Source organism: Chroicocephalus ridibundus, chromosome 7 (genome assembly GCF_963924245.1).
Source record: "Chroicocephalus ridibundus chromosome 7, bChrRid1.1, whole genome shotgun sequence".
In the NCBI taxonomy this organism is placed as follows: domain Eukaryota; kingdom Metazoa; phylum Chordata; class Aves; order Charadriiformes; family Laridae; genus Chroicocephalus; species Chroicocephalus ridibundus.
Window position 1 is genome coordinate 55,443,114 of NC_086290.1, and position 23,152 is coordinate 55,466,265.

The 23,152-nt window shown below is 60.6% G+C and overlaps 1 protein-coding gene across 4 annotated transcripts in view; it reads left to right on the plus strand.

Moving 5' to 3' along the window:
• The window catches only part of SMG6 (SMG6 nonsense mediated mRNA decay factor), a 119,752-nt gene that overhangs the window by 91,403 nt on the left and 5,197 nt on the right, over positions 1–23,152 (plus strand). For 3 of the 4 annotated variants that reach the window (XM_063342485.1, XM_063342486.1, XM_063342483.1), the window contains exons 14-16: positions 9,494–9,670; positions 12,755–12,904; positions 20,255–20,408. In XM_063342485.1, coding sequence (XP_063198555.1) covers positions 9,494–9,670; positions 12,755–12,904; positions 20,255–20,408 — 481 coding nt within the window. The remainder of the gene's footprint in view (positions 1–9,493; positions 9,671–12,754; positions 12,905–20,254; positions 20,409–23,152) is intronic. The other variant, XM_063342484.1, reaches the window with a different exon arrangement.

Here is a 23,152-nt window from a genome sequence, read left to right on the forward strand (position 1 = left end):
CAGGAACTGCATGGAGAACGTATAAGCTGTGTAAACTCACAGAAATGGCTTCCCGACCGGCTCTGCCAGGACCAGGCAGAGTATTCCAGCTCTTACCTCTCCTTTCCGTCACGCTGCCGAGGTCAGAATTCAGGTTTGTGGGGGACGCAGCGGCCTGTTAACACCGCCGGGCGTGGAAGTCCACCACGCCACGGGTGTTACCAGCTGACGCGGTGGTTTCCTCGCTGCCTGTAGCAGAGGTCACGCTGGAAAGGTGGCTGGTGGATGGCGTGGGCAGGGCAGGTGGATGCTGGAAGGGTGAGCTCTGGTTTGAACCATTTTTTGCTATTTTTGCACGGGAGATCCTTATCCCCGCTCGCCCGTTCCTGTGTTGTGACTCTTTTCCTTCCACCACCCAACTTCCCACCCTCTCAGCCCTCTGCTAACGAAGGCGCTGGTGTCTTGTCCCGTGGGACAGGAATCATCGAGTTGCTCTGTGGGTCAGATCACGGGGCGGTTGTCTCCATGGGGAAGTCCTTGCGAAAGAGCTCGTGGAGTCGGTGAGGGCAAAACGCCTGCTCTGCCCGGCTTGGGTGCACGATGCCTTCATCTGCTGGGAGAGCACCGGGGCGAAGGGTGGGTGTAGGGTCCAGAGGGGCTGAGCTGAATCATAGAATCGTAGAATCATAGGGTTGGAAGGGCCCTCTGGAGATCACCCAGTCCAACCCCCTGCCAGAGCAGGGTCACCCAGAGCAGGTGGCACAGGAACGCGTCCAGGTGGGTTTGGGATGTCTCCAGAGACGGAGACTCCACCACCTCTCTGGGCAGCCTGTGCCAGGGCTCTGCCACCCTCAGGGTAAAGAAGTTCCTCCTCATGTTGAGGTGGAACTTCCTATGGTCAAGTTTGTGCCCGTTACCCCTTGTCCTGTCCCCGGGCACCACTGAAAAGAGCCTGGCCCCATCCTCCTGACACCCACCCTTCCAGTATTTATAAGCGTTGATAAGATCCCCCCTCAGCCGTCTTTTTTCCAGACTGAAGAGACCCAAATCCCTCAGCCTTTCTCCATCAGAGAGGTGTTCCAGTCCCCTCAGCACCTCGGTAGCCCTTTGCTGTCCCCTCTCCAGCAGTTCCCTGGCCTTCTTCAACCGGGGAGCCCAGAACTGGACACGGCACTCCAGATGCGGCCTCACCAGGGCAGGGCAGAGGGGCAGGATGACCTCCCTCCACCTGCTGGCCACACTCTTCTTGATGCACACTCTTCTTGATGCACTCTTCTTGAACCTCCCCGTAGCATCGGTGTGCTGGGGACGGACACCCTCGGCAGGAATTGTGCGTCTTTAGGGATTCCTAAATTCCTGGCGAGGCCAGCTTCCTCCTGCCGCCGCTCGGGAGGCACTTTCTGAAATGGGGAGGTTGCCGGATAACAGCAGCATTTTCCCCACGGCGTGGGCAGCCTGTGCTTGGCTCCTGCCTTTTTTTTATTTTCCACGTACCCTGCAAAAAAAGGGCTCTGCCTGTTGCAAGAGCACACTGAGATTCGCAGTCGAGATGTTGGATTGAACGTTCATCGGCCGCATTTCCCAAATTCCAGGAGAGACAGATCCCAACCCTGGCACGGGAACAGCTTCTCCGGTCACCAGCACGGCGCGGCCCCACGAGCAGATGTTCCCGAAAAATGCCAGGGATGGAGAGGTGCGGGGATGGACAGGCCTCGTCCCCAACGCCGGCGTCCCCGGAGCGGTGGCCTCAGAGGAAGGGCAGCGTGTGTCTGCCGGGAGCGGAGCGGTCCCCTTTCCCTTACTAAGCAATCCTCCCTTCCTCCACCAAAGAGCCTGCTAACCACTTTCTTATCTTCCTTAACTCTGCAAAACAATCTCTGGCAAGGCAGGCATCCTCCGAAATGGCAGAGGAAATAAATTCCCCCAGTCCCTGAAAAGGAAAAGACCGGAGGCTCCTGCAGCAGGGAGAAGAGCCCGTGCCCTGCGAAAGCTGACGGTGGTGCCATGTTGGCTTCGCTGAGGATACGCATCTTGCCTTCCTCCTTCCCCAGCCTGGGACCGCGGGTTTGGGGCAGGCTTTCAGGGACGTGTCTTCCCTAGTTAGTGTTCCTGTAGGATCTGCAAGGGAGGAGCAGAGCGGGCTCCCTCAGGCTTGTCTTGGCTTTACTCTGTGGCTTGAATTTTGCTCTTTTTTTTCCCCCCTGGGAAATGTGGGGATGTGCTGGGAGCTGGGGTGGGAGAGTGGGGCATCGAGATGGCTATAACAGGGAGTCCCTGGCTGTGATTTGCTGTCTCTCCCAGAGTCCTCTGCCTCTTTCAAAGCCGTGATTTTTTAGCTCCCTTGTTCTCCCGACAAACAAGTGGTGCTGTGCTCACGGCTTCACCTCGGAGAGCAGAAACTCTCCAGGTATTTCACAGCTGCGGGGGTGGGTTTGCCCAGTGCCCGGGGCACGTGGCCACAGGGACTGGAGGGAAATGCTTTCTCGGATGGAAATTCCTGCGGCATCTTAGCGGAGGCAACGTTTTGCAATGTGGGGAAGCCCATAGCTGAGCTGTTGGCAGCGTTGCCTGAGGACACAATGAGAACCAGGCAGGAGCCACGCTCACAAACCAGATGAAACATCTCCATCACTCTGTGGAGACCTCCTGAACCCCATTGTCTTCTCCGGGACTTCTCACCCAGACTAAAGTCAGGCTTTTCACTCATTTTACTGCTGACCAGTAGGAATGGGCTGGTGGGGGTAAAATTAAATAAGCCGCCCACCCGCCTCCTGCCTACGAGGTTGTGGATGCAGCCTGGAGCCACCTACTCCCAACTGCAAATGCTGCTGCTCACTGGAGAGACGAACTGACAAAAAGGTTCTTCAGCGCTTTTAACATCAGGGCAAGTCTTGCCAAGCATCAACGAAAGCCAAAAGCTTGGTTTGGAAACCATCAGAAACTTTCCTCTCTGGGCTGTGTAGCTCCTCACGCTTCAGAGGAGCAGTTGGTCCTCAGCTGGCTGTTCCAGCCACACCTCTGGATTTGTCCTGGGCGCAGGAGCTCAAGAGGGGTCTGGAGGATGACTTTCCATCCAGACCATCTGCTTCAGGTGACTTTGGTGCTGACTCTTCCACATAAGTCACAAAAGGTTCCTGCAGCACCCTCAGATGTATCTTGGGGTGGACAAACAGCTTTCCCTGTGGTAAGCTGTCACCAAGGAAGAGAAGAGCTGAGAGGAGTTGACTGCGTTGAGGGTCTGGAGGAGCTGTGAGATGTTTTGTAGGCCAGTGCCAGGCTGTGCACAAGAGGGTTTGAGGGACGTAGGCTGGGACCTGTGGCAGCGTGGGGTTGCCATACGGAGTTTTAAGTCTCTTCTGGCCTAGACCAGTAAAAATTCAGTCTGTATTCCTGCCCCACAGCCACTAGGTGCCAGTCAGGGAGAGAGAACTGGCCCCTGGCAGACACAGCTCTGGGGAGGGCTGCTCCCTCGGTGTGCTGGTGCGGGGATCCCCTCCTCTGGGGAGGGCTTGCTGAGAGCAGGCTCCAAGCCCCAGCATTGCTCACAGCTTCCCCCGCGTCGCTGGGTGCCACCCTCACGTCCTACAGCTGCCAGCGGTGACGGGTACCACTGCTTTGAGTGCGGTTTGAGGACCTTCATGGTAGGAATCCGTGCAGGCCACTCGAGGCTTCTTCTCATGTCTGACACCAAAAATAGGATGACTCAGCTCGGATCTATCGCTTCGCACCCTTATAGCACCCGTGCGTCTTCTCTGCGTTACTGCGTGGGACGCGCAAGGCTGGGCTGAGCCCGGCAAACCCTCGTGATGGTGGGCAGTTGGCCCCCTATCCATGCTCCTTTCCAGTTCTAAAGGCCAGCCGTGGCTGAGCTACGTGGCCGGGGCTGGAAAGACGGAGGCGTTGGCCACGCCAAGAGCACATCTGCTCCGATGACTCGCCTGAGACCGTGTGCCCCAGTGCAGAGGCTGGAGCCGTGCCTCTGCAAGGCTCAGGGTGTTGGGAGGGAGCGTTGGCTAAGACGTGGCCTACGCTTTCACTTTAGGGAGCCTCTGCTTTGCTGAGAAAGTGGTTCTCCAGCAGTAGCCGTGGGGAAGAGCGACCAGGGTGGTTCTTGTGAGCTCCTCTGTCTTCCCTGGGCATTTTCTGCACCTCTCCGCTGTGATGGAGCATCCGATACGGATGCGGTGGATCCTTTCCCACGTGTGCTCTCTGCTTTGTGCCAGGCCCTGCCGGCACCGGCTCCTGCAGAGCCAGAGCAGCAGCGAGGTGTGTCGGAGCCAGTGGTGTCGTGGTTTGGACCCCGTTGCAGCCACAGCGGCTCTCTCGGGTCACGCACAGAGGCGCAGGCGTGTGGGAGCCGCGTCCACCGAGCCTGCTTGTGGGATCAGTCGAAATCAGAAGTTTCTCTGAGAGAAGCTGTGGCTGAAGTCAGCCCTCAGCTGCAGAAACCGGGGCTGCGATCCAGCTGCGAGCGCTGCTGCCCAGCCGTGACGGACGCTTTGGTCCTCCATACCCAGGTGGCCAAACACTCTATTTGGGGCTGTGGCAAGAGCGAGGGGCTCCTGGGGCCGCATCCTGGCCTGGGAACGAGCCCGGAGAAGTTGGGTTGTGATGGTAAGTCCGGGGTTAAACCCAGCCCAGCTTTTCTGTGAGCCTGTGAGATGAAAACCCAGAAGGGATGAGACCAAAGCGGGTGCTTTCCTCGGAGCTCCTCCTCCGAGCTGGCTCCCCGGGGACGGGAGGAGGCGGCACAGGGCACCGGGAGGCGTTTAGCCATGGCCTGCCTGCATGTTTGAGCAGGGTCAGCGCAAATGTTTCAGCTGGGCCATGTAGACGCTGCGTGGTTTAGATTGTTTGGGGCTCGCTTGGTTTTTCGGCATCGTTCGGCTACTTCAGCTAAGCCATGTTTAAACCGAATGTGGCAAAAACAGCGTTATTCCCCACGCTGGATCGTGCTGGAGCTTGGCTCTGAGTCTCAGTCCTATCCCATTCCCATCTCCGAATCTGGGATGGGATCTCTCCGTGCTATGACTCAAACTTCTCATGTCCTTTTCCCCTTCAGAATCCAGCTGTCAGGATGTGTCTCCCCCTCGCACACAGGAATGCGGAGCCGGCGATGGCAGCCCCGTCCTCCAAGCAAACTCTTCTCCAAAGCCGCTGCCTCCCGTTTGCTTGCGGAGTCTAAGGTTTTGCTGAGAGAGAAGTTGCCGGAGGGGGCTGCGTGGGGCAGCCCTCTCCGGACCAGTTCCCCCCCTCCCCGGGATGTGGCAGGTCCCCGCGGCCGAGCGGGGCTCCCCTGGCCAGCTGGCTTGGCTGCCGGAGGCTTTTTGGACTAGCTGAAGGAGTCTGCATTCCTGCCTCCCAGTTATTTGCTCTTTAGGACGCTGCGTAAAATTAACAAGTTGTAAAAGTTGATTGAAGGCGGCGGTGGGTGTGACAGCCGTTCGCTTAGCTGCGGGAGAGCCGTGTGCGGAGCAGCGGGGCTGGCCTGGGGGGCAGAGGGGCTGCCCCCCGCCGGCTCCAGGCGCGACTCTGACCCAAAGCGAGAGCGTGGCTGGTTTCTGGTGGTGTCACCCCGCCAGCACCAGGTGCATGTGTCCCCTCCGGGCACAGCGCTCGCAGATCTCGGAGCGAGTCCCTTCCATCGCCTTAAATCTCCCGGAGGACACGTGCTGGCATCGGGGCTACGTGTCCCTGGGGCCAGGTGCCAGCCACCTTGTGTGGGAATCTTCTGCCCTCCTCGTGGTAGAGAGCAGCACACGGCCCTCGGGGAAGCCCTTCCCTTCAGCCTGTTTTATCTGAAAAATACAGCCGAGGCCATAGGGGGGATCAGCTTCGTTAGATCTGGGGACCCCTCGTTACCCCTCGTTAGACCTGGGGAGCCTGCTCGCCGCTGGCAGGAGGTGACACACGCAGGGCGCCGGTGGCACTGGCGCTGCAAAGTGGCTTTGAAAATACAACAGCTGGTACGGTTAATGCGCAGCCCAGTGGGTCTCTACAGGCGGTTAGTGCGTGTTAATGTGTGTCCTGCTGGGTCTTACTCAATGATTAGTATGATAATGTATGACCCGTGAATTATCAGTCGAAGCGCTAATGAGCCTCGTCAGCGTGCCCGCCGGTGGGTGGCTGGTGCTGGGAGCTGGTGGTTAGCCTGTCTTGATGTCGCAGGAGATTAGAAACCTGTCGTCTCTGGGCCTGATGAAATCAGGCTGGCGATCGGGGCTGCTGCAGCCGAAGCCACCTCTGCCCCACGCCTGGTCCCCAGCCACGTGTCCCCAAGAGGCACCGCGGTGGCGAGGGGCTCGGCGATGCCTCGGTCGCTCGCGCCTCTGGGGAACTGAGCCCAGGTCATGGACGGGGGCACCAGACCACTTCAGCAATTCTCAGTTTCAGTTTTCCTTTGAGAGCGGCTGCGTGCGTGTCAGGCCTATTTTAATACCCAGCGATGACTTGAAGCCAGGCTTTCGGTTCCTGCTGTCTCACTGCACGCTCAGCGGGGGGAGGGCGCGCGGGGTGGCTGTATTCCCCGACGGGGCCGGGGTGTCTGCTGCCGCGTCGCCAAATACATCGACAACGCTGTCATTTTGTACTTGACCAGTTCCTTCGGGAAGGGTGGGCACGGCTCCCGGTGTCCTCACCGTGCTCCGGTCCAGCGGCGAGGAACCGCCACGTGAGCCGGCGAGCATCTTCATGGCCGTCTCCACCGCCCCGGGTATCCCGGCGCTGCTGCGGGCACTCGCGTTTCCACTGCGAAACAGGAAGTTTCTGACAAAAGCGGGTTGCTCTGCGGCACGCAAGGTTCGAGAGAGACCTGGGTGCCAGTCACAGGTCACTTCTTTCCCAGCATCTCGGAGGCTGGGCTGCCCCGCGGCGGGGCCAGCCTGGCTGCCGGCAGCCTGGGGCTCTGCCGCGTCCTCCTCGAGCCGGGCTGCACGTGACGGGGATGCGCAGAGCATTTGCTCCTTCCCTGTTTTTCATTCATGTGGGCTGGAAAAATGTGTTCATGAGACGAGTTGCTGTGGCATTATGTCATGGGCCTTCAGTTGGGCTCTTTTCTCCCCGGCAGATGAGATGAATTTAAGCTTCGGGCTGTGCTGGCTTGGCAGGAAATCTGGTGTTTCCTACTTTCTGCAGGGGAGGAAGGAGTGAACCCACCTGCCCTTGTCCCCAGCCCCGGCCATGGGTGAAAGGACCCTCTTCTGCAATACGCCTGATCATTCCCAATCCAGGAGGCTCTGACAGTGAGATTGAAGCCTTTGCTGTGCAGAGATGGCTGCGCTGCAGCTGTGTCAGCGCCCAGCCCTTCATGCATATACAAAAAGAAAACCTCATGGGTCGTAAACTAGATGCGATGGCTTTTATTTCGAGAGGTGGCTTGAGAAATCCCTCGGGAATGGTGTCAGGATGGGGTGCCCGTCTCTTCCCCACCTAGCCAGGCAGTTCCTGCGTCCCCTTCGCCGCATCCTGGCATCCCACGGCACGTGGCTGCTGGCGGCGGGGCTCGACCCCCAGAGCTGCCACGGGCACGTGGTGTTTCCCTCGCCCGGCAGCCTGGGCACAAGGAAACTGCAGATACCGGGACTGGAAAATCCCCGGGCTTAAGTCACCCCGTGTGAGTCAGGCCGGGTCTCCGCGGCGTTTGCCCGTTGAGCTGGGGATGAAGCAGGCGGTGAGGTTTCCACCACTTCCCCCAAGGCCATGGGCAGCCGGAGCGCTCAGGAGGGATGTTTCCCATGACAGCCATTCCCGCTTTGCTCTTGTTCTCTTTCCTTCTGACTTTTCCCTGCGCAGAATCGTTCCTAAAGGAGAGCCAGGAGGATGGAAATGTTCCTGCAGTGACACTTGCCGGGATTGCTCCTGGCTGGATGTCCCGAGCAGCAAAGGGCTGTCCCAGGAAAGAGGGTCCCCAGCAGCCTGACCTGCTCCTGGGGCTGCTGAATCTGCGTCACCTTGTCCTTTGCTCACCTCTGTCCCGCAGGACATGTTTTTTAGGGGCAGAATCGGTGGTTACGGGTCCCTTGCTCCCTGAAATATTACATTCTTGAGATCACCCTGCTCACACCATCTCTCCGCAGCAGCGACTGCCTTCCGAGGGGAGGAAGGGGCATCTCCTCCCCCTCCGCCTCTCACTGCAGGTACAGGGGGACGTGGGGTCCCAGCGGGGGCAGCTCCAAAAGGAGGTGGCCCTGGCTACCGGTGCATGAGGGTGCCTTGCTCAGGCAGTAGCCGGGGTGGGAGGTTGGAGGTCAGAGGAGGGTCAGGTTTTTGACACGCACTACAGCGACACGGTGGTTAAAATTAGCCCGCAGAGAGGAAACTGGCAACGTTGTGGAAGAGCAGAAGTTTCCTCTCACGGCAGCAGCCTGGTGCAGCAGCGGCGGCTGCCAGCCCTCCGCTCCCCCCGGTCCGGGCCACGCTCTGCCGCCGGCACGGCACGGTGAGGAGCCGGTCTGCGCAGAGCCGGGGCGTTGCGGCGTTGGTATGGCACGGCGTGAGCGTGCAGGGACCATCCCTGGCGGCGAGGCGCCTGGTTGAGTCACCGGCGTGGGGTCTGGCCCCCTCCCCGGCTGCAGGGTGCCAGACCGGGAAGCGCAACAGGAACCTTTGTGGGATGGGGGGTCTCCGAGGCTGCTTTGCTCTGTACGAGCAGAGCAAAACCAGAGTGGTTTGGGAGGGCAGGAGGAACTCGAGCATCAACGTGGTCTTTGGCTCTGTAACGCTGACTTTCTCCCTGTAAATCTGCTGCTCCCGGGGGTGACGCCGGTCAGCGGGAAGCACCAGGGGAGAACGTTGCAGGTGCGAGGGGACGAGGTCTGAGCTGACGCCGGTCATGATGGAGGCGCCGGCAAAGGCTGTGCCACGCGAGACACGGCCACAGAGGCACCGGGCTCTGGAAACTCCATTTGAGAGCCTCATAAATTGGATAATTAGCCAAGCTATTAAGTTTCCTTCTGGCCAGATCCATCCCAGCCTCCCTGACGGGGCTCCCCAGTTGGTCCATGAGATGGGCCCGTGGGATGTGGTTGGGCTGGAGACAAGGAGGGGCTCGGCTTGTCTCAAATGCCCGTTCTCGCACCTGCATCCCTTTGAGGGGGGGGGAAGGAATCTGGTGATGGAGCCAAAACGAAACGGTAAGGACAGGCCACATCATTCATCTCTCACGTTTCAGCAGGACTTGCCCCCATTTGGTGGGGCAGGGCAGGGGGCTGGCTGACCCCCGGCATCCCCACGACCCAGGGGTGCGGGGAGGGGACAGACCACGCCGTGGATCGGTGCTGGGTGTGCTGACTTCTCCCGCCTCCATTCCCCTGGGGACAGCGGGCTACGAGGCACGAACAACCCCCTTCCATCCCTGTTTAGAAGAAGAGGGGCACCCCGCACATCCCCGCTGCCTGCGTCCCGCCGGGCCTTCTAACCCCCAACGTTTCTCCCTGGCCGTTGCCCGTCCGCCTCCCCTTTGCACTGACTTTGTTTTCCTTTCCCTCTCCCCAACCCCCTCGTCCTCACCCCGTAGGTTATTGCAGCCGACTGCAAGAGGGTCACAGTTCTGAAGTATTTCCTGGAAGCCCTTTGTGGACAAGAAGAGCCTTTGCTGGCATTCAAGGGTGGAAAATATGTGTCAGTGGCACCCGTCCCAGACGCCATGGGAAAGGAAATGGGAAGCCAAGAGGGAAAACAACTGGAAGATCAGGTACCGTGCGGGAAGAGCGCGCTTCGGTGAAGGAAGAATCACCCCTGTGGGGCCCAGCCTCTGCCTGCCCTGCAGCTCCCGCTATTTATAGCCGGCGGAGCTGCGTGTGCGTTTTGGGGGGGCGGGGGGAGGTAAAGGAGGGGGGGGCGAATGGTGCACAGCCCTTGTCTCCCCCGAGTGTACTTCGCTCGTGCCCTTTCCTGCCAGTCCAGCCCGCCTCCCTCTATCTCGCGGCGCTGCTATGAGTTCCAGATGCTGCTTTTTCATACCCGAAGCCGGGGGGGGGCGGGGGGGGAGCTTTAATAACGTGCAGCGCCACGGCCCCGGGAGAGGAGGTGGGCGAGGGGGGTGTCAGGGTTCAGCTTCAGGATCAAGTTTATAGCCGTGGAGCTCGTTGCGGCGGAGGCCTGAGCTCCAGCCTCCAGCACACGTACAGGAAGAGCTGACATTGGCGCCCCGTCCCTCCCCTGCCTCTCACATCCTGATGTGATTAAGGAATTCAACTCTTGTTTTTCTGCCCTTGCTTGTTCCTGTAGGCCTTGCTTCACTCCAGGCTCCATGTGTGTGTTTAAGGGCCCTGCCAGCCGCTCTGCAGGTTGACTCTTTTCTTCTGTTTAATCTTGCAGTTGGAAAGGCCAGGGAAACAGGAGAGAGGGGCAGAGGCGTCGGGAGCGGGGAGCTGGGTGGCCCCGGCGCTGCCCAGGCTCAGCTCCGGGTCCCCTTCCTGCGCCGGGGCCGGGCGCCGCAGAGCCAGAGAGGGAATCGCCCCACGTAGGAGACAGCACCTCGCCTCTGCCGGCGCTGGGCGGCCCATGGCACATGTCCCCGTATGCCCCAGGGAGCTGACAGCCGGAGGAGCCTGTAGCAAGAAGGTGCTCAGCACCCTCCTCATCCCAGCAGCTGGCTCTGGCTGAGCAGGGGACAGATTTTAGGTGATTTTTTTGCCCTGGATCTCAAAGCAAAACCCCAGGCAGCAAGAGATGTCTCTAAAAGGTGGGAGACCAGGACCCTTGTCTTCTTCTAGAGAACATGCAGGAGGTTTTCAAGCTGACACCACCAAAGGCTTGTGATACGGGGGGGGATCTTCAGGTTCTAGCCAGTGTCACGACAGGGACGGTTCTGTTCTCTGGAGCACTCCTCTTGTTGGGTCAGTCCCTCCAATTTCTCCTATGAACAAACACAGTATGGAGGATAACTCCCTCCTGCCCCATCCCCACAGTCTCTGCTCGGCTGTGGGAACCTCTGTGTGAGCTCGTTGCGCAACCCTGGAGCTTCCTCCTTGGGCTTCCAGCTCGCCAGCGTGACCACTGCCAGGCTGGGCAAGCAGATCCCGACCCACCGCAGCAGATCTGCATCTGACACATGCTTTTCCCCGAGGTTGACCCTCTGGCAGCATCACCCCATCCCCTGTGGTCCAAGGCTGTCCTGGCAGAGGGAAGTGAGCCTGAGGGCTTCGTCTTCCTCCTTCCCATGGTTAAAAAGTCACAAGGAGCAGAGAGTACGTGGTTGTGTGGCCAGGCGGGCGTGCGGTCCGGGTGAAATGATTGAGTACACGACTCTGCAGTGCTGGGGTTGTTCTAAATTAAGACCGCGAGCTCCTGCCCAAGTCCCTCCTGCTGACACATGCCACAGCAGCCTGCACGGGGCAGGGAGCGTAGCGATGCTGTTATCCCTCCGGGGCATCCTGGTGTGCAGGATCCGTCCCCCGCAGCCCTCTGGGGGCTCAGAGCAGGTCTTTCTGCCCAGGTGCCACCTGAGAACTCGTCCCAGCCCCGTCACGACCCTTGGCTTTTGTGCAGAGAAGGGGAGATTAGTAATGGCAGGGCTTGGGACGGCCTGTGGTCGCTGCATTGGGGAACAAGGGGGTCTGGGTGAAACAAGGGGGCTGTCAGCAGCGGTGGCAGAGCTGGGCTCCTGGGCAGTACGTGTGCAGGCAGCTTCTGGTGGGACTCCTGTTGAGGAACAGGGACTTGTGGTCTCACCTTTGGGCAGGGAGCCACTGCAGAGAGCAGCAAAGCTGTGTGAGGGGGAACTGGGTTGTGGCTGATCCCCAGTTGGACACCAGCCACCACCTCCCACCCTCCTGTGTCCCGGAGATTTGAGCGTGGCCTTCACCTGGGATAGGAACAGCACGGCTCATTCTGGGGTCTCCAGTTCAGGCATACTGGGAAGGATCTGCAGACCTCCTGATGGAGAGGGTCAGCCAGGGAAGGGTCTCTAGGAGAGGGTGAAGATGCAACGTGGTCCAGAAGTGCCTGGGTGGGCAGGAGGTTCAGCAAAGACAAGGTTCCTGGCCAGCAGAACCATGGCAAAGGCAGACTAGAAGTAGGATGCAAATGTTAACAGAGGAAGTAATTAACCGTTGAAATGACTGACCTCGAGACGCAGTGGATTCTCCATCATGTGGAGCTTTAAAGTCAAGATTGAACGTCTCCTTCTAAAACATCTGTTCCAGCCCAGCCGGAAGTTTTGGGGTGGGTGCAGGAATCTCTCTGGCCTACTCAGGGATCAAATCAGAGGAGAACGGCTCTTTGGTTCATGGATCCGAGTTCCCTGTCAAGATGATCAGCCCGTGTGCCTTGCCTCGGCTGAGGGAGCGGCGTTAGAGCAGCGCTGTACAGCCCCGGAGCAGGCAGGTGGGGAGAAAGAGCATTTGCTGCGAGGGATGTGCAGCCTTAACAGCTGGGCAAAGCAGAGAGACAGGGAAATACCCTGGTTTTACAGAACTGAAGCCTATAAAACATCAGGGACTCACCCAAGGCTGTGGGAAGAGTTTTCCAAGGTGAGGAAGAGGGTTTGATTTTAGAACAGAGCTTTGAGCAGGGCTGCCCCTTCCCTGCCCCACTGCCTCCTGTCTCACCTTGTCATTTCCTGGATGTTGACTATTTATTTATTTTGCTTGTTTCTTTTGGATGTTTAGAAATAGTTGCTCATCAGCAAGCGGTGGTGGACCGTGCCTGGCGGGGGTTTGTCTTCTCGAAGGGGGAGAGCAGAACGAGCGCGGTCCCTGCCACCAGCATCCCTTACCATGATTTCTCTCCTTTTTTTTTTTTTCCCCCCCCCACTTTCTGCGTTTCCCGGAAGAAGGAGGATGATGTGAGGATTGAGGCATTTGAAGATGATTCTGAAGCTGAAGGCAGCGGGGGAGAGATGGACATCAAGGAGCTCAGAGCCAAGAAGCAAGCCCTGGCCAGGAAAGTGGCTGAGCAGCAGCGTCGTCAAGACAAGATTCAGGTACGACGGGCTGTGCGGCTGCAGCGCCCGAGCTGGCTGAGGAGCTGCTTTGATTTTGAACACGGGCTGACCCTGCCTCACCGTGCCGATGGTGCTCAGCCATTTCCCTGCCACGCATCAGGACCAGCGGCCTCTCGGGATGTCCCGTAGCACCTTGAGCTTCCCGTGTGTAGGTGCCCTGTGCTGCTTCTGTGAAACCCAGCAGCAAGCTTAACTTTGCCTGCGGTGGAAGGGCCAAATCGGTGTTGCTGTCCCCCACCCAGGGTTAAATCTGCCCTCCCAGGCCCTGAGATGAATGTTTCGGGGACTCCTGGGACCCTCGTGAAGGCAGACACGGCTTCTCCATGGAGCTGCCAGCACACCCAGGAGCTCTGAGAGGGGAGCGCCTTAACTGGTGGCTGTAAGGCAGTGCCTGTCCCCCGGCCCGCGGCAGGGCCTCCATGGCAGCGAGGTGCAGCAAGAAACGAGCTTTTCTGTGCAGCGGGGCACAGGCAGACAGGGGAGAGGGTGGGACGCGAACGGCCGAGTTCATGTTAGGAGCCAGCGGCAGGAAAAATAGCCTGCGAACGGCTGCTGCAGCCAGAGCGCTGCTTGCAAAGCGTTGCCATCGTTATGGGGACAAACAGACGGGATACAGGTGATCCTGGCCTGATCCGAGCATGTTTCCCAGTGGGAGCTGGTGAAGTAAACTGGTTGGAGTGGGAGCAGACGCCTGGCGGTGCACGCTGTCGCTTTAAGAGCAATCTCACATGCATGGCTGTTGGCTGCCTCGCCGCTCGCAACCCCTCTTCCTCCAGCCTCGCAGCCCAGATGAGGATTTCTCAGCAGAGGAAAAATTCTCCCTGGCTCCCCTCCCCCTCACCTCCGCCCTCTCTAATGCCCAGGGCCCTTCACTTCCATAATTCTTCATTTTCCAGCCTTGAACGTAAGCCAGACACATCTGTCTGGCCATATGCGTGAACTCTGCAGTGTGTGCCGAGGTGGTTGTAAAACAGGGCTGCTGAAGGCCCTACTGGGAGAGCGTGCACATGTGTACCCTCCGGCTACTGGCGCCGGGCCCAGAACCACTGCGCTTCGCTTTTCCAAACCCACCCCAACCTTTCAGATTTCGCCTTTTTTCTTTTTTTTTTTTTTCTTTTTTTCTTTTTCCTTCTTTTTTTTTTTTTTTTTTTTTTTTCTTTTCATTTGAATTTGGAGCAATTCATACCAAGGCGAAGAAGGTAGAAGTTGCGCCGGGAGGGAGGGGCCGCCCCCGCAAGCGAGTCCATTATTGTTGGCAGGTACCTGGGTCACATTAATACAAGGAGGAAGAAAGCGGCAGCGAACGAGTGAGAGATTGGAGAGATGGGCTGTAAATTAAAGCGGCCTGAAGCCTTCCAGCCTCCCAGGGTTGTTAAGCGGGAGGTGTAAGTAAATTCCCCACTTCCCACTGCCTTGTACAGACACAGCAAACAGGAACTGCACATGTTCGGGGAGGGCAGCGTGCGGCAGATCCCGGCCCCGGCGATTAGCCCAGCTGCAGCGGGGCCCCCCCGGGATGGCCGCTGCCCATTCTGCGGGGAGAGTGGGGGCTGCCTGATGTTGTCAGGGGCTTTCTCCCCCCGGCGTGCTCCTCCCTTCCTCCCCGGCCGTGCTGGGGCTGATGCTCGCAGGCGGAGAGAGGTCAAAATGAGGGTGTGGGCAGCTTCAGGGGCTGCACAGCTGAGAGCTGAGGTGCAGTTGGAGTCTGAAGGCGCGGGGTGGAGGAGAAGTCCTTGGGGCTTCGGTAAAGTCATCCAGCCTGTAGCTAGCTGGGAACAGCCTGGAGCAGAACATGTGTGCGGGCCCCGATCCTCTCCCTGCCCTGGTACTGACCACGCAGCCGGAGCCGGAGGAACTGGGGAGGAAAGCGCTGCCTGGGGAACACAGGTCGGAGCCAGCTCAGCATCCACCCCCTCCGCTTTCCCCCCTCTCGGCCTGATGTCCTTGACCTTTCTGATCTTCTCAAGAGGTTTTGTGTTTCCTGGGACCTGGGGATCTTCTGCCTTCCCCGTTACAGCCCGTTTCTCTTGTTCAGTGCTCGCCTAGGGAGTTCACGCGTCGGCTGCTCTCTGAGTCCCCCTTTCATTATCCTGGGGACAAGCCACAGCGTCCACGTATTCACCTGAATCCAGCAGATGCGGCTCCTGCCTCAGCACAGCTGAGAGCCTCAGCTGCCCACGCACGGCTGTGTGGCTGTGCCAGGGTGCGGGGACTCGGGTCCGGAGAGCCCAGGTGCTGCGGCTGCCTCCCTTAGAGTCTGTGATGGCGTTTGCGGGGACCCAGGGTCAAAGCAGGGTTTGTGCGGGGCAAAGCCTTCATCTCTTGGCCATCCGTTTTCTTTCTGTGCCCAAGGGGAGCGCAGTGTCATGGCCTCACCTGGGACTTGCAGGGTTGTGCTTCTCACGGCTAAATTCACTGCCTTCTCCCCGGCAGGTTTTCTTGCACTGTCCCTGCCTCTGCCGGGCTCCCCGCCTCTTGCAGCCCCGCTCTGCTGCCGATGGAGATCATCCACCCGATGCTTGTCCCAAGTTCACTTCCCTGCGCTGCCTCAGCCGGCAGGGCGGCCCTGTGCGTCCTCATGGCAGCTCCCAAACCACAACCAGCGCTGGGGTGACATTTATAGCTCCAGGGGGATTTGGGCTTCACTGTGCTGCGTCGGTCCCTGCCCTGGCGGGGTGGCGCGAGCTGCTGGGGGAGCGTGGGTCCAGGCAGGGTAAATGGCAAACGGGGGTGGCCCTTGGCCAGCACCAGCTGCAGAGGGAACAGGAGAGCTCAGCGCCGTTCCCCTCCACGAGCTTGGACCCCAAAACCATCACTCAGAGTGGGGACAGATGGGCCAGAGCAGCGTTAAATCGTAGTCTCTTGCGTCCCTGGGCAGCCCTGGTTGCGAGGAGGCAGCCCTTTGCTGCCTGGCCATGGGTTATGGGTTGGCTGCTGCTCCCTGGCTCCGCTGCCGGCCTGCCTCCGTCCTCACCACTTGCCCAGGCTGGGACGGAGCCATGTCACAGGCTGGTGACAGCAGCGATGCGTCAGGGTGAGGTGGGAGACCAGGCACGGACCTGGCTGCTGCCTGTATATTTGGAGGGGCGCGAGGCCGGGCAGGCAGGTGGACAAGAGGGAGGTGGCAGTGGCACTGGCAGGGCAGGCAGCGTTCTCCGGCAGGGCTGTGTCCCCAGCCAGCGCCGGGTCCCGCCGCGCTCCCAGCCGCCCCCGCTGCTTGGCCAGGCCCTTGGTCCATGCTGTTCAGCGTCCCCTGTCCTTTGTGCCGCCGCTGTGCGCTGGGAGCGGTCGAGTTTCCTGACCGGTTGAAAACATCCCACCTGAAACATAACAGGCTCTTCCTCTGGATGCTGCTATTGTTTTGCTCAGCATTACAGAAGCAGCTTAACCGGGGCGGCCAATTATGACATGTCTTCCCAAAATAGCCGCTCTCCTGTCCCTTCTGAGCCCACGGAACGGCCGCCCCCTTAAGATGCAGCCGCTCCTTTGTGGCGGTAGTGTGAGTAAGTGGCTAAATATAGCCGTATCCCATTCACGCTCTCCTCGGCGCGCAGGAACAATGCCGCGGGTGCACACGCGCCGACACGCACCTGCCTGGGAGCGGGTGCCTGCTGGCTGCGGAAGACGCACACCCACCCATGGCGGCTCCGCCACGGCGGCGGCCCCGGTTTGCTACCAGGCACGGGGCACGTTTACTCCCGAGGAAGACGCTTGGAGACGAACCTTGGGAGGAGGAAGCTCCTCGAGCAGAGACTAGAGAGGCATTGTTCTCGGCCCTGGAAAATCCGACTCCGATCCCCGCGGAGCGCGCGGGGCTGGAAGGGGCAGCGGCGCCGGGTTTCGCCGCGGTTGGAGAGCGGGTCGGGGCAGGAGAGGTGGTGGCAGGATGGTGACGGCCCATCCGACCCGGCAGAGCGCTGTGACCCCGTGCAACCCATCCCGAAGGCAGAGGGGCACTTGTCTCTGCCAGCTTTCGGCTCCAGGCCTCGCCGCCAGCCTGGCAGCGTGGGCAGAGGAGCTCTGGGATCCGTGTGCGGAGCCTCGGGGGGGGCCGATGGGGAGCCCCCTCCTATTCTGCCCTTGTGGTGGAGACCCTCAGGTCTCCCCTCGGCACTCTGCAGAAAGTAGTGCCCGGTGGCATGGCTCTCGGGGGACCGGTCCCCTGTCCACACTGGAAGCCCTCAGCCGGGCAGCGGCTTCCGGGGAATCCCCCAGGTGATCCCAGCTGATGGATGAGTTGGGAATTTGGGACTGTGTGTGCAGGAGTGTCTGATCTCAGTGCTGCCACCAGCTGGGGCAGCCGGGGGAGCCACCTCCGGCTCCGGCCCAGCTCCTGGGAGAAGCCCCCATGGCCGGAGCAGCGGGACGGGCAGGGGGGCTGCAGGTGGGAGCAGCTCGGGCGGCCGCAACGTGCGGGTGCAGGAGGCAGGAAAAGGGGAGCTGCCTGGTCCCGGGTGGAGCAGGGACTCCCCCCAACCTCAGAGGTCCCCTGCCTCGTCTAGCACTGCAGGGTCGCTCAGCCATCGAGCCGTGCGGTGTGTTTAACCCCGTTAAGTCAAGGCTAAAATTCGTCCATCCTAAAGCGCTTGGGCCAGGGTGAAGCTATACCACCGCTGTTTTAACCGTGCCACTCTGCCCAAGGTCTTCTCCAAACCCCACCTCCCCACAGGGCACGCTGGCCGCCATCTCCCTGTCCTCACAACGGGGAAACTGAGGCACAGTGCGACCAGCAGCTCGTTTCTGGCAGTGGCAGCGGCGCGGAAGCTGGGCTCCAGACACAGGCATCCCAATTCGCATCCCCACGCTCTCCTTCCTCCCCACGGGACCGTGCCCCACGGATCGGCAGAAGGGTTAACGCGGCGCTCGCCTCCCCGGTTCCCCGCACATGGGCTCCCTTTCATCTCTGGCCCGAGGCCAGCCAGCGTCCGCATGAATCACAGGCCACTCCTCTCCCCCCCGAAACCCCTTGGCCGGAGGCTTCTGCAGCCTTTTACTCACACAAACAAAAATAAATCTCGCTGCCGGCCTCTGAACTCTGCAAAGGCGAGTTTCCCTCTGGCTCCCCGAGCGGCCCGGAGCTGTGCGCGGGGACTTGGCACGCTCCCCGCCGACCTCGCTCTTTCACTCCCGGCGCATCCTGTGTCCTTCTCTCACCGGGCGGCCCGGCGAGCGGAATGGGACGTGACGGCCGGCACAAGCGTCGCTCGAGGCTGCCAGGAATCGGCCGGGTACGGCCTGCGAAAGCCGTTGGGGCAAATGCCACACACGAGGGTAGTGCCCCCGCCCGCCGTCACCCCCGCGCCCCTCGGCCGGAGGGGTAGGTGAGCTTCCCACTCACGCTGAGCTCCTGAGGTCACCTGCACGGACCAGGACAAGCCCTGAGGTTAGGGAGCCGTATCGGGGTGCAGGTGTGGGTCCCCTCCTGCCACCAGCCCTTGGTCGCATAGGACTGTCGTCACCCGTCGGAGGCCACATGGTTTCACCCCCCTCTTCCTGCAAGTTCGGGGCCATCGGCCCCTTTGGCCACCACACAAGGGGCGTGCCGCTTCGCTCTGGGTCTCTGCGTCGGCCAGCGGCGCCCTTCTGCGTCTCCCCATGGCAGGTGGAGCTCAGCAGGGCCTGGTGCCTCCCAGGGACGAGAGCGTCTCCTCCTGCACCCTCAGACCCCGGGCAGAAACCCCAAGTCCCTCTCTCCTCACAGCGAGGAGGTGCCGGGTTTGCCAACAGTGGGTCCCTGTGCCGCCGGGGAGCGCCTGCACCTCCTTGGGGGGGAGGCAGAGCGCAGGCAGCGGTGGCACCCAGCATGTGGCTGGCTGTACAGGGATGCCGGTGCCATTGTAGCTGTCCCTGCGGGATGCGGGGCCGCGCGTCCTCGCGCTGTCGTGCCAGCTCAGTGCTGCCATGCAGCAGATGGGACCTGGCGCCCTCCCCGCTCTGCCCATCTCCCCTCGGGGTCGACGGAGGAGCTTCGGCCCCCCCCGGATCGATGCTGCCAGGAGGCGGGTGGGAGGCACGTGGTGAGGTTACGGTTGCTGCCTTGCCTGGAGACACTTGTGGGAGGTGGCAGCATCAAGCCGCCTTGATTTAAAGCCAGATGACAACACTTGGAAATGGATTAAAAACTACTTCTTTTCCATGGCCACTGCTGGCCCGTGCAGCTCGGCGTTCCAGGGTGCCTCCGAGGCTTTGGCATGACTGCGGCAGGGTTCGGCTCCTCACCCCAGGCAGGGGGAGCTCCCCGTAATGTTGGGCAGAACAGGGTCAGTGGTCGCCTCCTGTCCCCGGGGCGCATCTTGTGGGTGCGAGCCCGGTCTCACAAGGGTTTCCATGGTGGATGTGTTCCACAGCAGTGCTGCTGTGCTCCGTGGGTGACCGGTTCCTATTAGAGGCAACAAACATCAGTGAGTCCAGGGAAGCTATTTTTAAGCAGAGGAAGCACTAGAATAGCATCCTGAGTTTTTTAAGCCTGTGACTTACTAAAGAGCCCCAGTCCTTCGATAGCGTCGAAAGTAATATGTGAGCTCTCGGGTTCCATTTTGGCAACTGGCATTGTCCGGAGGTCCAGGTGCAACCCCAGAGGGTTGCTAGTAAGCCCCAGCAGACCCTTCCCACGTATGTGTGAGCACCTCTGGTCTCCAGCAGGCGCAAAGGGCTCAGCCAAGGACAGTGCTGTGGGTTTCCAGGGCTGGAACCCACCTGGTTTCCCAGCTGGATGGAGGCAGAAAAGGCAAGGCACGTGCAGGAGCGTGGTGGGACACTGAGTGAGATACTCAGCCGAGCATCCCCGCCCCACAGACCTCCCCTCCTGCTGCCTGCTCAGGGTCACTGTGTTAGGATGCCGTTGGCAGGACTTGTTTGTCCCAAACTGGTTCATTTTGGCTGTTGTCACCTTAAGCTGTTTCCACCTGCAGTCCCAGAACCCGCTCCCTCCAGCCCCCTTTTCTCCCCGCTGTTTTCCGTCAGGGTCGGTCTCTTGGTGCCGGTGCAGATAGTCGTGGCAACTGCCAGTCCCGTAAATGGGACAATTCCCAAAACACCTCCATTTTCAAGGCTGGTCCCAGTTGTTCTCCCCAGAGCCTGGACAGGGTTGTTCTCCTGGGAGAGTGCTCTCTTGGAGGCTTTCACCATCCCACTCATGTGTGCGCTGTGGACCTGCAAGAGTTGGTGTTGGTGTGCAGGTGGGATGGACGCGGCCTCCTGCCAGTCACCTTCACACAATGCCCTTGCTGCGGGAGGCCTGCGTGCCAGCCGGGCTTATCTTCTGTTCTCAGGGTCCACAGGTCATAGGGCTGACATCCTGCTTACTCATCATATGTCCTTCTCCTCTAGGCTGTGCTGAAAGACCAGAGTCAAATGAGGCAGATGGAGCTGGAGATCAGACCCGTCTTCCTGGTCCCAGACACCAATGGCTTCATCGACCACCTCAGCAGCTTGATAACTCTCCTGGACTGCAGGAAATTCATCCTGGTGGTGCCCCTGATCGGTGAGTAGGGCTGGCGTGAGGCGGGATCTTCTCCTCTCCCTTGACGTGGGCTGTCCCTTCATGCCGGCTCCCTCTCTCCCTGCCTCACGTGCCCGCAGTGCCTGTGTGGTCTGGGGCTGGACGGCTTCGTGCTGTGGCCGGCTGGCAGCAGAGGTGGAGCTGGCATCCATCCTGCCCTGTCTCATCCCGGCCACGGCCGGCGTTCCTTCGGCCCGTGTCACCCTTCTCCCTCCCTACCAGCTTTCTGCCCGCGGCGCTCAGCAAACTCCTCTCCTCCTTGTGCATTTGGGGGTGCCAGGGCCTGGGAGAGGCAGGCGGGTGTTAAATGGGATTTGGAGGGAATTTTGGAGGGAGCAAGGAGGAGGAATTGTTAAACAATCAGAGCAGATAGCTTATCCCAGCTGAGCTGGGGCTTAGGCAGCCTGAGCAAATGGCCGGCCTGTGTCCCAGCGTCTCAGAGCTGCTCAAGCCCAGCCCTTCTTTTTATCCTTATAAAGCTCGCAGTAAAACAGCAAGCTGGTTCCCGTTATTGGTAAACACTCACCCTGGCAGATAACGGCTGTGCTGCTGGGTGGTCTCCCAGGGTGGCGGGAGGATTTGGTTAGATGCCTTTGCTCTGATTGTTTGATCACGCTCCGGGCTGGAGGTAGCGTTCCTCCGGCCAGTGTTGCTCCGGCGCCCGTCCCGTCCCGGTGCCAACCTGGCATTTGGAGGATTCCCAAGGGCAGCAGGAGAGGCCGGGGTAGGAGCAGGGCCGAGCCTCGCAGAGCCCGCAGCCTGTCCCCATCCCAGCCGCAGCCCTGGGAAGCCGGGGGCCAGCTCTGGCCTGTGGGCATCTCCAGCGTCCGGGCAGCGAGGTGTAGGCACCTCGATCTCCTGGCCGGCGGCATGCGGGGGTGCCTGCCCTCCAAGCCATTATGGGGCTTCCTTCTCATCCCCTGGTGTCCAGCAGACAGCTCTGCCGGCCCCAGAGCCCACGTCCAGCTGCTGCCCTTCCCCGCGAGGTGAACAGACCGGCTCAGGAGGGATTCCCGGGGCTGGGGACAGGACCCCTGGGTGGGGGAAGCAGGGCTGGCCGCCTGCCCAGCTCAGCGCGGGGAGCTGCCGAGGTGCTCTGTGGCTTGGCGTCGCAGTGCCAGGGCTTTGTGTGGAAGCGAAGGGAAGGAAGGCGGCAGCACCGGCAGAGCCCGGGCAGCCCCAGGGGCTGCGGAGCGTGTTAACACCTGAGAGAGCTGGGACCTGCCCAGGAGCCATGGCCCTGGCTCCCGGTGCGCTCCTGTGGTTGACGTGAGGCTTCTCCATCCGAGCCCCAGACAGGGGCAGCAGGTAGAGGAAAGGTGAAAACCCCGGTGCCGTCCCTGTCCGAGATGCTGCTGCCCTCAGCCCGCAGAAGGAGCCCGGCCTGGCCCGCCCTGCCGCGGGCAGGAGGAGCCGCAGCGACTGGGCGCTTCGGTGTTCTCCTGTCCTGCTGCCTCCCTGCACAGCCCGTCACGGCGGGGACAGAGTAACTCCTCTCCCCCTGCCTGCCATCAGCCTCCCCTGCCGCTGCTGAAGCACCCTGAAGCCAGTGACCCCCTGTCCCTGCCCAACACCCCCTGGGGTTGGTCGAATTCCCCCTCGTTCCCGAGAAAAGCCGTCGGTGCTGAGACCCAGGTGCGGGCAGGAGGAACCTGTCCCCTCAGGCTAAGCTGGGGGCCCATGGCTTCTGGGACAGAAGGTGCCCCGTCGCCGGCACCGGGCACTCCTCCCCGCTCTTCCCGGGGATGCAGCAAGGGGTTAAGCACGCGGCTTCGCGTTGGGTTTGTTTCTCTTGCTCTTTAACCTGCTCCGTGCTCCTTGAGGCTGACCCCGCCATGGAGAAGCCAGGCCTGGTGCAGAAGCACAAACAAGCCTCCCCTTTGAAGCCTGTTTAGCTTGGAAGCAGGAAGGCGGATTTCGGGAGGGAATACCAGCTTTTCCTGTTTGATGTTCCGTTCTTGCACGGCTCCCCCCACCCCGGGCCCAGCCGTGCATTGTGTGGAAATGGCAGCATCAGGTCGGTAGCAAGAAGAGTTGCCGGCCAGCGAAGAGCAAAGCTCCATGCAGCTTTAATTTGAATACCCAGACAGTGAGTGCCAGTCTCACCATGGAACAGAGCGATCACGCAGGCTCCCCGGGCAGTGATTCACAGCACTGGGGAGAGGCCTCAGACCCCGAGCTCTCTTCCCCGAACCCCCAAGGAATGCATAGTTCCCACTTGAACTCAGGACTTGGCTCCAGGCTCGGAAACAATCTTCAGAAATGAAGCCATGGCTGAAACACACACATACACACACACACACACACTGTGCGCGCAGAGGCTGCCTCGCGCACACGTGCACACCAGCTCTCTCGCGCGCACGCAGCCCCCGTGCACGGTCGCGGGCAAGGACGCTGGTGCGCGCATCTGGCCGCACGCTTGCGTGCCCGGCCTCGCCGCTGGCCTCCCCTTGCTCGCACACGCGCGTTAGCTCTCTGCCATGGAACAGCTCTTCCAGCAGCCCCGGTGCCGGAGGGTGGGTCCCTCCTGGAGCTCTGCTGGGGTCCCTTGGGCTTCTGCTGGGCTCGGGGGGCCGGAGCAGCTGGGGTTGCCGGCCCCTTGGCAGCAGTACAGCAGGCTCTAAGGCTCGATGGGCTCCAGTTAAGGCGAAATCTGGGCTGGGAATCCGCTTGATCCCAGGCTCGGGCTCGTCTCGAGCAGCATGTGTCAGGACAGATGTGCGAAC